General features: G+C 42.1%; 2 protein-coding genes across 7 annotated transcripts in view; both read left to right on the top strand.

The window, feature by feature from the left end:
- PLD5 (phospholipase D family member 5) overlaps positions 1-13,442 on the top strand; it is a 233,624-nt gene that overhangs the window by 208,633 nt on the left and 11,549 nt on the right. For all 6 annotated transcript variants that reach the window (XM_033099760.1, XM_033099763.1, XM_033099761.1 and 3 more), the window contains 2 exons: positions 6,775-6,911; positions 9,889-10,057. In XM_033099760.1, the coding sequence (XP_032955651.1) occupies positions 6,775-6,911; positions 9,889-10,057 (306 nt within the window). The remainder of the gene's footprint in view (positions 1-6,774; positions 6,912-9,888; positions 10,058-13,442) is intronic.
- Positions 967-1,377, top strand: LOC117018639 (40S ribosomal protein S15a-like; the record flags this gene model as incomplete). Its single annotated transcript, XM_033099766.1, has 1 exon — positions 967-1,377. A coding segment is annotated over one exon (411 nt), but the record flags the coding sequence as incomplete, so codon positions are not given.

Genomic DNA, 13,442 nt, shown 5'->3' on the forward strand with positions numbered 1-13,442 from the left:
CTACTCTTCTTCCAGGGGCCCTGTATTAGCTTGGAATGTTCGAGTGTGATCTTATGTTGGGAAAAAGTGAATTCGACCGATCCGTTCTGTCCCATTCCTTGAAAAGTTCAAATCTGTCCTTCTTATGCTCATTCGTATGCTGTCCCTAATGATAATGACAATGATAAATGTTAACGATCATTCCGAATTCCCGACACTTTGTGTTATCTGATTTGACCAGCCCAACTGTCCCTTAAGGTAGACCAAGGATTGTGACTGTGTTACAAACGAAGATATTGAAGCTTATTTACTAGCACAAAGACCCTCAGAGGACAAGTGCCAAGAGAGCCACCCAGCACCCAGGTCTTGCCACACCAGATCCTATTTTTGATGCCCTGCATCAGTGATGTTCAGACTTATTTTTAGTAATAGAACCCTTTGATGAAACAAATCTGAGGGGACCCCAGTGTGCAAAACAGACAAAAGTGGAGCTGTTGTACTTGATTGAGGCTGGAGGGCAAGAGGCCCACCCAGGAGGGGAGGACATTTTACGTGACTCCCAGGCCTCTGACTGCACTGAAAACCACCTCCTCCCCACCTCCCCCACTTGCCACCCCACTGCCCACACACCACAGCTGTCCCCACAGTGTTACTGGCAATTGGCAATAAAATATCTGGGTCTACAGCCCTGGTCCTCAAACTTTAAAGGACTTAAGAACCAGCTGGGAAGCCTGTTTAAAATACCGAGTTACAGTCTCCTCACCTTCATCCCGAATTGGATCCACTGGACCTTGCATCAAGCTTCTGAATAGATCTGATGCTTCGAGAAACTTCTGTAAACCACGCTTCCAATTTAACACGGCTGTTTCTCTATTGATTGCTATTAGCCCTTTTATGCCAACGACTTTTATGTCCCTGAAGAGCATTTCATTGAAGAGTGAATTGTATCCTTTATGCCTATTAAAATGAAAACACACTTGCCCACCATCTTTCTGTGCCACCATAGTGGTAAATGTGAATGTCCTGGCCAGTGCTCTCAAGAGCATCAACAATGCCGAAAAGAGAGGCAAACTCCAGGTTCTTAGGAGGCCATGCTCCGAGGTCATTGTCCGGTTTCTAACCGTGACGCTGAAGCATGGTTACATGGGCGAATTTGAAATCACTGACGATCACAGAGCTGGGAAAATTGTTGTGAACCTCATGGGCAGGCTAAAGGAGTGTAGAGTGATCAGGCCCAGATTTGATGTGCAATGCAGAGATCTAGAAAAATGGCAGACAAACCTGCTCCCGTCCCGCCATTTCGGTTTCATTGCACTGACAACCTCAGCGGGCATTATGGACCATGAAGAAGCAAGACAAATACACGCAGGAGAGAAAATGCTGGGATTCTTTTTCTAGGGATATCATACATATGTGCAAATAAAATACCTCAATGGAAAAAAACAGGAAAACACAATCTGAAAATTTAGAAATGTAGCAATAGAGAGCAAAGAGGAAGTTGAAGTTGTTTGTCTTAAATGATAAATTCACATAAATGTGAATAGCAGAAAATAGACTATGAAAGATCTTCAAATAGACCTAAAAAGCTTTTTTTGGTATGTGTGGAGGTCAAGAATGCAGTAGCATGTAGCACATTGTATGAGGCAATTTACTCACAAAGTTATTTTATATGTTCCATTTCATTTCTTCTCAAGACAACACTATACAATAAGAACGTCAGCAATGTTTCCTAATTTGTGGATGAGTAACAATAGGAAATTTGCCAACTAAACATTAATCCAGATGGCAACAGGGTGACATGACACCCCACGGGACACTTGCTCAAGAAATAGATGAATTAGCCAATTTCAGATAATTGCTGGATTTGGAATTTATGGCTTGAATCTGAGAGATAAGAGACTGTGGTTCTTGCATAAACTTGAATTCTGACCTTTAAAGGGGGTGGGGGACCCTCCTTTGTTGATCCCAAAGTTAACGTCTACCAGAGAGAGAAGGCTGAGGCCTTTAGCAAAATCTACTAAAATACAAGGCCTTTCTATTGCAAATTTAGGACAAATTTACAAATTGCTTTTTATTAAACCGTTCACCACAAAATAAGTTGAATTGTGAAACATTCCTTCAGGTATAGTCTTTTAAACTATGTAATGCCTTTACTTTTTTATTTTTATTTATTTTGTTATTGTAACATTTCTCTTTCCTGTTAATATCAAGCCAACATATATTAATTGAACACCATTTCTGCAGAGGTATAAAATCTAACATGTATAAAATAAAGTAAAAAGCAACCCACTATTGGAATAACATCATTTGCCCAGAGCTCCTTGATCTCACCTCTATTGGAGCATTTATCACATTTTTGTAACCATTTGTTTATTGATCAGCTCTGTCACTATTTCATAAGGCTCTGAATGTCTTACACTGCACTCTCTTTATGATTAGAATTCTCAGCACCTCACTCAGGGCTCCCTAAAAGCTGTAATAAATGTTGGATTGGTTTTATTAGTAGCAGTATCAATACAAAGTTCCAGGATGGATTCTGTTTTCACTTTCCATTTTCTCCTTCCCTCAGTCCCCTGGCAACCACTAATCTACTTTCTGTCTCTAAGGATTTACCTTTTTCTAGACATTTGCTATAAGTGGAGTGATACAGTATGTAGGCTTTTGTAACAGAAGTCTCAGTTCTTTTACTTAGTGTAATGTTTTCAAAGTTCGTTCATGTTGTAGCATGAATCAGTACTTCATTCCTTTTTATGGCCAAATAATATTCCATTCTATGGATATGCCACATTTTGTTTATCGGTCTATCAGTTGATGGACATTTGGGTATTTCTGCCTTTTGGAAATTGTGAATAATGCTCCTATGAACATTCATGTATAAGTTTTTATTTGATTACTGCTTTTCAATGCTTTTGGGTTTATACTCAGAAGTAGAATTGTTAAGTAATGTGGTAACTCTGTGTTGAACATTCTGAGACACTGACAAACTGTCTTCCAAATCGGCTGCACTGTTTTACAATTCCACCAGCAATAAATAAGGGTTTCAATTTTTCCACATCCTTGCTGATGTTTGTTCTTCTCTGTTGTATTTTAGCCCTCCTAGTGGGCATGAGATGGTACCTCATTGTGGTTTTGACTTGCATATTTTAATGTGATTATTGGTCATTTGTATCTTTTTAGATAGAGCAAGGTTTATCAAATTCTTTGTCCTTATTCAATTGGGTTACTTAGTTTTTATTATTGAGTTGTAAGAGTTCTTTATACATTCCAGATACAAGTCCTTTATCAGATACATGATTTGCAAATATTCTCCACTCTGTGGATTATTTTTTTATATTTAATTATATTTTCACATGTGTATTCTGAGGATAAAGTGTGGCCTTTTTAAAAACCAGGAATCTGTTATGAAATAAACCAGAGGTCTGCTAATACAAGTCTTTAATAAATATGCAAAACAAGTTACATGCATAAATAAGGCACTTACTGATTTAAGAAAGAAACAGATTACCTAGAAGCAAGGTGCCTCAAGAGCACTCAATTGGTGAGAGATCATCACAGAGCTCAGGCAAAGAGGAAGCTCTGTATTTTCCTTCTCCTCCTACTTTACTATGGAATGAAGGAGTACACAGTGCAGAGCTCGGAAAATTAATTCAGGAGTGAGAAGAGGGAAACTTAACAGCCTTCTCTCTAAACAGTTGGAGCTAGTTACCTTCCTTCACCAGGTCAGTAGATCATTGTTTGTGTTGTTTACTCACTTATACCTTGAACAAACATTTTTAAGCCACCAGTGGATTCAGACACTATTTTCAAAGGTAGAAGACTCTAGAACACACAGTCAAGTACCCCCATGGCCTCAGGGGCAGGGGGACTGATACAGACAATCATGCATTTCCTTAGTAACCACACGAAGCACTTGCCATGTTCTGTACATTCAGTTAGGCTGTGGGAGAGGAGAAAACAATAATGCAAGTCGGGGCATGTAAAGACCTGTTCGCACGTGCATAGAAATGCCTAGAATGATGCAACTCTAAGGAGGAGTACAGGTTGGGGGAGGTCACACAAAAGTCCAACACTTATTAATTTAAGAAGCAATTTCACATCTCCACCAATATTTATTGAGCACATGATACGAGCTAAGTGTGGCACGGCTATGTGAGCCAGCAGCTCATAAGCTAGCAGAGAAGTCCACAGGCAAATAAATGCAACACAAGGTAATACGTGCTAGAAGGAAGCCCCACAAAACAGAAGTCCTATTTTGATCACTGATCTATGCCAAGGGCCTAGACTAGAGCCAGGAGCCTGGCAGGCACTTAGGAATGGCTGCTGAATGAATAAGAGCAAGCACGGAAGAGAAGCGCTGAACCCAGCCAGGGAACAGGCCATCCTCTGATTTAAGCCTGAAGGCAAACCAGTGTGAAAGGCATTATTGTTATCACCCGATTAGGACACCCAGGCTCAGAAAGTGTAAGGGACACGCCCAATGTGCGGGTTAGAAATGCAGGCACCTGGCCTTTATCACCAAAGGCACCGTATCCAAACTTGTAAGATACTAGCAAATGGAAAGAGACCAACAGTTCTGCCTGGATGTGTTCTTCCTGGCCCAAAACCAAACTCCCCTTTCTGGGATACGCAAGGAAGTTCAGGAAATTCCTAACTGAAACAAAATGTGGCACTTGCACACATGTCAGGGTTGGCCTACGCTCCCATCTAGAGCTGAGATCCTCAGCTTCTCCACATGAACATGAAGAATGTTTAAAGTAGAGCCAACAGGCTGAGGGCATGAAATAACTTGAATATTGAATTTATTGATGGAGGTAGAAAAATGAGTAAAACGCAATCCCTAAAATCAGGCTAGTAACAATGTAGGCAAGTTTCTAAGTTGGAATATGTTACATGATATAGTAAATAAATCACATTATGGGAGGACCGAGAAGGGAGAGGTAGCCTCTGGGTGGGGAGATAAAAGTCTCATGGAGGAGATAGTATTTGAGCAGGAACTTAGCACATAGGATTCTTAACAGGCAAAAACCGGAGAACACGTGAGTGGGAGGGGCTGGCGGAGCCAACAAGGTGAGAGAAGGCCATGGACTGGAGATTATTTCAGTTTGGGGAACAGACGGTGTGGTCACCGGCAAGTGAGGGAAGCAGAGCGACAGGGGAGGCCGTAGATACATCCCTGCCAGTGAGATGAGACTGGGCTCTGAGACACCGGGAGCCCTGAGAGTGACATGCGTTTGTTTTTGTACCATCATGGAGACCAGGAAATGAGTCAGGGAGAGATGCAGAAGCCCCAGCAAACAGCACTAGTGCCCGGATGAGGGAAACAGCCAAGGAGTAAGAGGGAGGGACAACACGGGACTTACTGTACAAGCTGTCTTGGTGACAGATGGAGTATCTATATATGTGTGTGCTGGGGAAAGAATGTAGGACTAGCATTGGTTTTTATTTTAGTTTTTATTGTTTTTTGGGGGGTTGCTTGTTTGTTTTTTCTTTCTTTTCTCCTTCCTTCTTTTCTTCTTTCCTTCCTTCCTTCCTTCCTTCCTTCCTTCCTTCCTTCCTTCCTTCCTTCCTTCCTTCCTTTCTTTTTTTAAGACTTGGAAGCTCATCTTCATGACAAAAGAAAAATAATTTATACGATCAAAACCTCATCCTGGTACTCACCTGCCAAGATGGCTCTGAGCAGCAATGCCTGGAGGGTGTGTGACTGTCAGCGTGCCCCTTCCTTACCCCAAGCCCCTTGGCTGGGCAGCCAGTCCAACAGTTACATCTTCCCTCTGTGAGCTGGGGTAAGGTCCCCCAGCACAGTAGGGGGCGTTGTTTCCAAACATTTGACGGGGGGGGGGGGGGGGGGGCCCTGACCACCATTGTTGGTGGAACATTTGATGAGGAACCCGATACTGGCTTTCTAGGCAGTTCCAGAAACTGTTTATTCAGCCTGTTGCTATTAAGCACCCCTGGCATTATTTCTGCTCCTCTGCCTGCCATGGAGTATTCTTGTCAGAGTAAGACAGGAACTACAAAAACACTATTTTCAGTCCTTTCCAGTGGAAAAAATGAGTAAACCAATACACACCTTTCCCTTTCTAGCGCAACTTCGTCTTAAAACACCATACTTTTTTCTAAAGATGGAAACTACTTTGAACGACATGAGAAAAATACCTCAAGTATAACTTGCCTCGTTTTCATTTTGCTTAAGTCTTTCAAAAATATTTTTTCTCCTGTCTCTCCTGATGAATTTGGGCATTTAATAACTCTCTTGGTTTTTCCTCTAGAACTATTGATGACCCTTTTTCAACACTCCTCTTCCTGACTTGAAAGATTCAGGAAAAAAACCCAATCTTTAGAATGTCGTGAGCATTTTTATAGCCGCATCACCTTCCAAATGAAAAGACTTCTAGGATAACTGCATGCTCTGTGTATATATGTATTATATGGTAATGGCTGAGAAAATTAACAGCAATAGATGGCAGGAATGTACGCTAGGGTCTTATAGGTTTAGAGCTGGAGCATTCCTCTGAAAATCAGAGGTGTGTGTATTGAAGGCAAGAATTCCCTCCCAAAATAGACTTAAAGGACTTGAGACCAATCCTACCACACTTTGATCTCTACATGCCTCACCTCTGATAGGATTGAAAATACATTTATCTTCTCTCATAAGGAACTGGAAAGTAGGTTTGCAAAATGTAGTTAAAAGCCAGGATCCATGAAAACAAATAAATTAAATTAAAAACGACAAAGAGAAATTCCCAGATGGCAAAAGGTAATACTCTAAAAGTTTGTGTTTTTGTGTCTTCACAGAATTCTCCCAAACTCTTTTGCCCTAAAAACAGAAGCTTTGACATTGATGCCATCTACAGCGTGATCGACGACGCCAAGCAGTACGTGTATATTGCAGTCATGGACTACCTACCCATCTCCAGCACAAGCACCAAAAGGTCAGTGAGTAATAACCTCGAGTCAGGATCTGGTCTCCAGGACCAGGCACTAAACTGGGGACCACAGGAAAAACCAGCCTGGACACTGAAATGCCATCAGGTCATGTGAGGTCAGATCTCATGCAAATCGCTTGGGTATGCATCACAGCTTACGCATGATGCATCTCCTCCCTCAGTCCATTTTTAGGACTCAGGATCTCACCCTACAGAAATAGCTCCGTAGTTTACATTATGGGCATGAGAACAACTTTACAATGAAGACTGGGTTGTTTTCAACTTGAAAAGTACTTAAAAACTAAATGATACATCACTTTGTTGTATTCATGTCAGTCTTAATTAAATGCTAAATTTTCATAATATCTTTTCAATTTAAAGGACAAGGAAACTTAAAATGTCCATGTTCTCAGGCAGTCTGTCCTTCGGTGTGAGAAAGAGCATCTTCAAAATGGAGAGCTTTTTCAATAATTCATCATTGTTTGGGAACTCTCATGCACCGTTGGTAGGATTGCAAGTAGGTACAGCCACTATGGAAAACAATATGGAGTTTCCTCAAAAATTAAAAATAGAACTACCATACAATCCAGCAATTCCGCTTGTGGGTATATACCCAAGGGAAATGAAATCAGGATTTTGACAGGATATATGCGTTCTCCATGTTTATCACAGTATTACTCACAATAGCCAAGACATAGAAACAACCCAAATGACCATCAACAGATGAATTGATTAAAAAAAAGATGTGTACAGATACACAATGGAATCTTTCTCAGCCATGAGAAAGGAAGATATCCTCCCATTGGCAACAACATGGATGGATTTTGGGTACATTATACCAAGCAAGATAAGTCAGGCAGAGAAAGACAAGTACTATACGGTATCACTTACATGTAGAATCTAAAAAAGTTAAACCTATAAGAAACGGAGTAAAATGGTGATTACCAGGGAATGGGGAGACAGGGGCATAAAACCGATGTTTAGGGGTACAAACTTGCAACAAGTAGTAAATAGGCAGTAGAGAACAAATATACAATATAATGAATATAGACAACGATATTGTACTATAATTACATAATGTGATAAATATTGCTACATTGGCAACCATATTACAATATATAAGTATATCAAAGTAATAGGCTATACCGCTTAAACTTACACAATGTGTACATCAAATTTATTCAATAAAAATATGTAGGCTAGTTAGTCTGCAGGGTATTTGTATTTTTCATGTATGTATTGATTCAACAAATATTTACTGGGTACTGTGTGCAAGAGTGATGAAATATGAACAGAGTGTGATCTCAGGAGCTATTTCCAATAGGGGCAAATGGTCACAGAATAGATGACCATAACATAAGAGGTGAGGGTAAATGGAAAAATAGATAGATGTGTAGACTATTATAGACGCTCAGTGAAAGGGCATCTATAGCAGTTTCAGGGTTAGAAGAAGTGTATTTGAGGAAATTCTACCTGAATTACATTTAAAATATGCAGGAGTTAGAAGAAGGATGAGAAAGGGAGTTTTCCAGCGAGAAGGGACAGCATGAGCAGTTTCTGGGGTCAAGAACAGCCTGGCACCTGCCAGAATCTGTACCAAGCTCAGGGCTGGAACGTAGAGTCCAAGGTAAGGTGGTAAGAGATCAAACTGGAGAGGAGGCAAGGACCAGAAATAGGAGGGCCTGACTACTGGGAAGTCTTGTGATTTGGGGGAGCTTCCAATATGTGGTAACCAAAGGATGAGATAAGCGTTTAGTTGGATCACTCTGGTGGTATTGGACGATGTACTTGACAGGAACAAGACTGGGGGCAGAGAAGCCAATGTGGAGCTGGCCCAGGCCAGGGCTAGGAGCGCCCTGAGTAGGGCAGTCACAGGAAGGACAGAATAAATGAAGTACATTCCAGGAAGCTTTCTGAAACACGTGGTGATTGGTAGAAAGAAGAGCAGACACAATAACGGTTCCCAGGTTTTTACTTTGGGTGATTAGACGATGAACGCTATACAAAGTAGGGAAGGCTATCAAAAGTATAGGGAAATATGCAGATTTGTGAGTTTGAAGTTTCTGTAAAGATCCAGATCTTTAAATCTGTAAAGCTCTTATCAGGAGATCCAGAATGAAGTCTGGAGAGGGTTAGCCTGGTGATGAGAATTTGGGACTCTTCGGACTATAGAGGACAGTTAAAAGCAAGTGTGTAGACGAAGCCGCCTAGGAGGTAACATGTAGGGAGAATAACAGAGGAAGAGGATAGAATCCAGGGGAACATTGATATTTAGAGAAAAAACCCTATACAGATAAACAATCTGAGAGACAAGGGACAGGCCAGCAAACCAAAGAGTCAAAGAAGCCAATGGAATCGATTCTCAAGAAGAAAGGAACCATCAACAGAGCCACATGTAACCTAGCCCAACAGTTAAATTAAAAGGTTAAGGATTCAAGGAAGAGGCTGGTCCAGGAGGGGAAACATGTCTCCCTGATGGAGAATTCCAAGGGCCCAGAGTAGTGGGGGGCTTGGTCAGGAGAGAAGACAGTCTGGAAATAAGAATGGGAAAGCTTAGGTAACCAGAGCAGAAGCTCATGTGGGAGGCAGTTAACAAAGAAGAGAGGTCTGAACAGTATTTGGGGACAGAAGGGGTGCTCAAGGTTCCTAACATGAATTCTGTTGGAAAGTCGGTTCTTGGAGCTCAGGTAGGGCTGGAGTGCAGTGAGGGTGGCACGTGGTGGTGGTCAGTCTGTCTGTACCCTGTGCCCACACAGCCTGACACCTGGTGGTGAGAGAGCTCATCCAAGGTGAGGCCAAAGCATGGTCTCTCAGTGCCCTAACCCAGGAGCCTTGCATTTTTTCAAACTATCCTGTAAGGTTATTTATATATTATAGCACAAAGTAATGATCAGATTAGTATCAATGTTCTCTGAAGTCTAGTAAATTTATTTTCCAAAACTAACTTTCTTTATTTTTATCCATATGGATGTTATTTCTACAGGACTTACTGGCCGGACTTGGATGGGAAAATCAGAGAAGCATTAGTTTTGCGAAGTGTTAAAGTTCGGCTCCTTATAAGCTTCTGGAAGGAAACTGATCCCCTTACCTTTAACTTTATTTCGTCTCTTAAAGCTATTTGCACTGAAATAGCCAACTGCAGTTTGAAAGTTGTAAGTATTGTTTTGACTGTGTTATTAAAGAAAACATTTATTCCCTTCGCACATCCATGAAAGCTGTAAGCGCACACATACACATACACTTCCAATGAGAACTGGGATAACAGTCTTTGATAGTGAGAAACACTTCAAGAGTTGGGGTAAGTACTTTTTCAAGACAATCACATGCCAAAAAAAAAAAAAAAAAAACAGTGGAGACTAGAACCCAGGTTTCCTGGTGCGCTCATCGTGGAGCCCTTTGTCCACGCACTTCCTATTGCACGTCTCCATTTTGTTTGAGCTGCCTCCTTCTTATTTATGAGACTGTGACCAACAGAGCATTGGAACATGCACCAGGACAGACTTCCCCAGCCTTACAGTCCCTGAGCCTGGGTTCCTGCATGTGCTCCGGGTCCCTTAGGCCACATGCTAACCCACCTCTGCGTACCTGATGGAGGCAAGCCTGGGAATTCTGATACTGTAAATGTGCTAAGTCTCCAGCTCATCTTTGACCCTCCTCTGGTCCTCTGGGCCTTTGCACATGCTGTTCCCTCTGCCAACAGCACTGTTCTCCATGCTTTACCTGACCCATGCCCCCTAATCCTTTGGGTCTCAGCTTTGCCCAACCTCCACTGCAGTCATTCAACAAGGTGCGCTGAGACCCTACTCTGCGCCAGGCCCTCTTCTTGGTGGGGGGGCTGTGCTCCATGCAGCATTTAGGGGTCCAGGGTGACAGGGGCTCCACCATCAACTTTGACACATGGCTTCCCATATTGCCATGAGCCTCAGTATCACAAGGCCAAACAGGAGAAGCAGGAGATGGGAGGCGTGTACGCGTGAGGGGGTGAGTATAGCTTTAGCTTTCACTCAAATCACTCCCAGAAATCACTCACCCAGCCACACCTGACGGCAAGGGAGGCCTGTGAGTGTGGTCGGAAAGGTAGCTGTGTCCCGAGGAGACGGAGGAACAGGTGTGGGACTCATCCCAGTGTGAAGTTCTGCACACCCCATATCCTTTTACTTTCTTCCCACACAGACACCCCTCAGCCCTGACAGTCTCTGCACAACTCAGAGGTTAGGGCCACCCAGTGACGTGCACTTCTCCACAGCACATCTGGATGTGGCGTCTCATCGTTCAGTGACCAACTAACAACAAAACAACCACCCACCCAAAAAAACCCAAAACCCAGGTTAAAGTTACCTCCCTCCCAGAAACGGGGACAGATGAAGGACAATAAAAATGCCCCACTGGTCCATTGTAAATCCTTCTGGGAGGGTGGTGTGAAGTCGAGAACCCAAAGTGGTTTTAAGACGTGAACAGTTAAAGGAGTTTCTGGTCCCAGCTCATGGTTTCTTTGGCACATTTTCTCAGAAACTTAGCTTCTGCTCTATTTGCTTCCAGTCATTTCCATGTACCAGTAACCACAGCCAGCATTTTTTGGTGTACATAATTCCTGAACTTGGTTAACTGTGCTTCCTTGCCCACTTCCCTTGCCTCTCTCCCTCCTCTCTCTCTTTATGGTAGTTTCCTCAGGCCATCAGACTTGCATGGTAAGGTGACACCAATTGCCTGATCTTTCCTGCAGGACTGAGTCTAAACTGGTTTCAGTCACTTACAAACTTACTCTCTACTATTGAGCTCTAAGCACAATCCACTTTTGCAGCCCTTTGAAATTCCAGCATTTCTGGTCTATCTGTTCTTTTTCATATCTGCTTGCAAACCAGCAAATCCAGCCCTGAGCTTATTTATTTCCTCTAATAACTTTCTAAAGCACTAATAGCAACCAACACGCACTACAATTTGTTTTCCAATCCCCTGATTTATAGCCAAAGGTTCAAATAAGTGCAGGTTATGGTTTTGCCAAATATTTTGTCATCTGGGTCTCCATCTTTCCATGCTGCTGCCTGCTGTCCATGGGGTAAACGATTGCTACATCATTTATTAACTTTTTGTCATTGCAGTTATGGCAGCATCCCACTTCACATTTTCTGGTTGTACGTAGTAAATACTTAATATTGTTTAAACAAGTTGGAATATGTTATATTCATGAAGGAATACAATTAGCCAGGCACTGTCTTACATACTTTATATGTATTATCTAATATTCAGAGCTACGCTATGAAACAGGTGCCTTTTGCATTTTACCGACGTGGACAATGAAGCTTAGAGAGATTAAGTAACCTCTTTCAGGGACACTGGTTAGTAGTGGAGCAAAATTCAAATACGAGTCTTTCTAATCCAGAGCCTGAGCTCTTCAACATCTTAATCTGTGGTCTCTGCATGTAGCACAGATCACTAGAGTTGCAAAGTTCTCTTTTGTCCTTTCTGTAAGTATTCAAAAATACCATATGTTACATCTGCTCAGATACGTGAGAAGCTGCACATCTAAACTGTGTCCCCGAGGATCAACAAAGGTGTCCGATAAAATGTTTTTAGGTCATTCATGCCATTAAAATATTTTCAAAAGTTGAAATCATTAACAGTTTAAAAAGAAAATTCTAGAATGTTTTGTAAATTCCAAAAGAACAATGCTTTTCCCATATATTTTCATCTTCATCTCCCTAAAATTCTGACAATGTTGATGGAAAATAGAAATTCTTATCTCTGTTTAACTGGTTTTTGTGAACTGAGGCAGCCGTGTACATATCTGCGGGTTCACAAATCAGTGTCAATATTGGGAATATAAATAGGTCTATGATTACTACCGCAGATCTGTTTTCCAGGCCAGATTTGCAAGTGAATGAAATAACCAGGAGTTGGGTCAGGGTACCATCCTCTGCTTGGGACCAGACATTAGTAATGCTTGTATGGCCCCAGGAAGCCAGGCAGAGACAGAGGAGAATAGAGACAGACTGTGTTCAATACCTTTCCATGCACAGAGCAATTGCTGGGAATTATTTTAGTTCAGGGACAGCATTTTTCAGCTAATGAAAGTGGCTGGTGGGGCTCCAGGGAAAAATCAAATGAGGCAAAGAACAGGTGTCTCATTCACCATCATATTCCCAGTGCCCAGCGTGATGCTGGCACAGAATGTTCAAAACATGTGTGTTGAAGCTGTGGATGAATGAATGAATGCATAAATGAAGTCCAAGGAGGGAGCTAACGAGGGCAGAGTGATAAGACAGGTTCTGTGAACTAGTGAGTGGAGAGAGCAGAGTCCACAACAAGATGTGGGGGATATGCAGACATTGTCACCGCTTTCTGCGGGGTGTACTGGGGCAGGGCAGCCGAGCGGTGACAGTCTACCAGGTGAAGTCACGCACATGGGAAGTCAACTGTTTGCAGTCACAGTGGTGCCATTGTCCAACTTATCAGGTATAGCAATGTTTTAAAATATAGGTTTTATTATTCAGGTGTGACAAAGCCAACAGATCAGAAGATGACGGCCATCGAAAAGAG

This window comes from Rhinolophus ferrumequinum, chromosome 27 (genome assembly GCF_004115265.2).
Source record: "Rhinolophus ferrumequinum isolate MPI-CBG mRhiFer1 chromosome 27, mRhiFer1_v1.p, whole genome shotgun sequence".
Lineage (NCBI taxonomy): Eukaryota > Metazoa > Chordata > Mammalia > Chiroptera > Rhinolophidae > Rhinolophus > Rhinolophus ferrumequinum.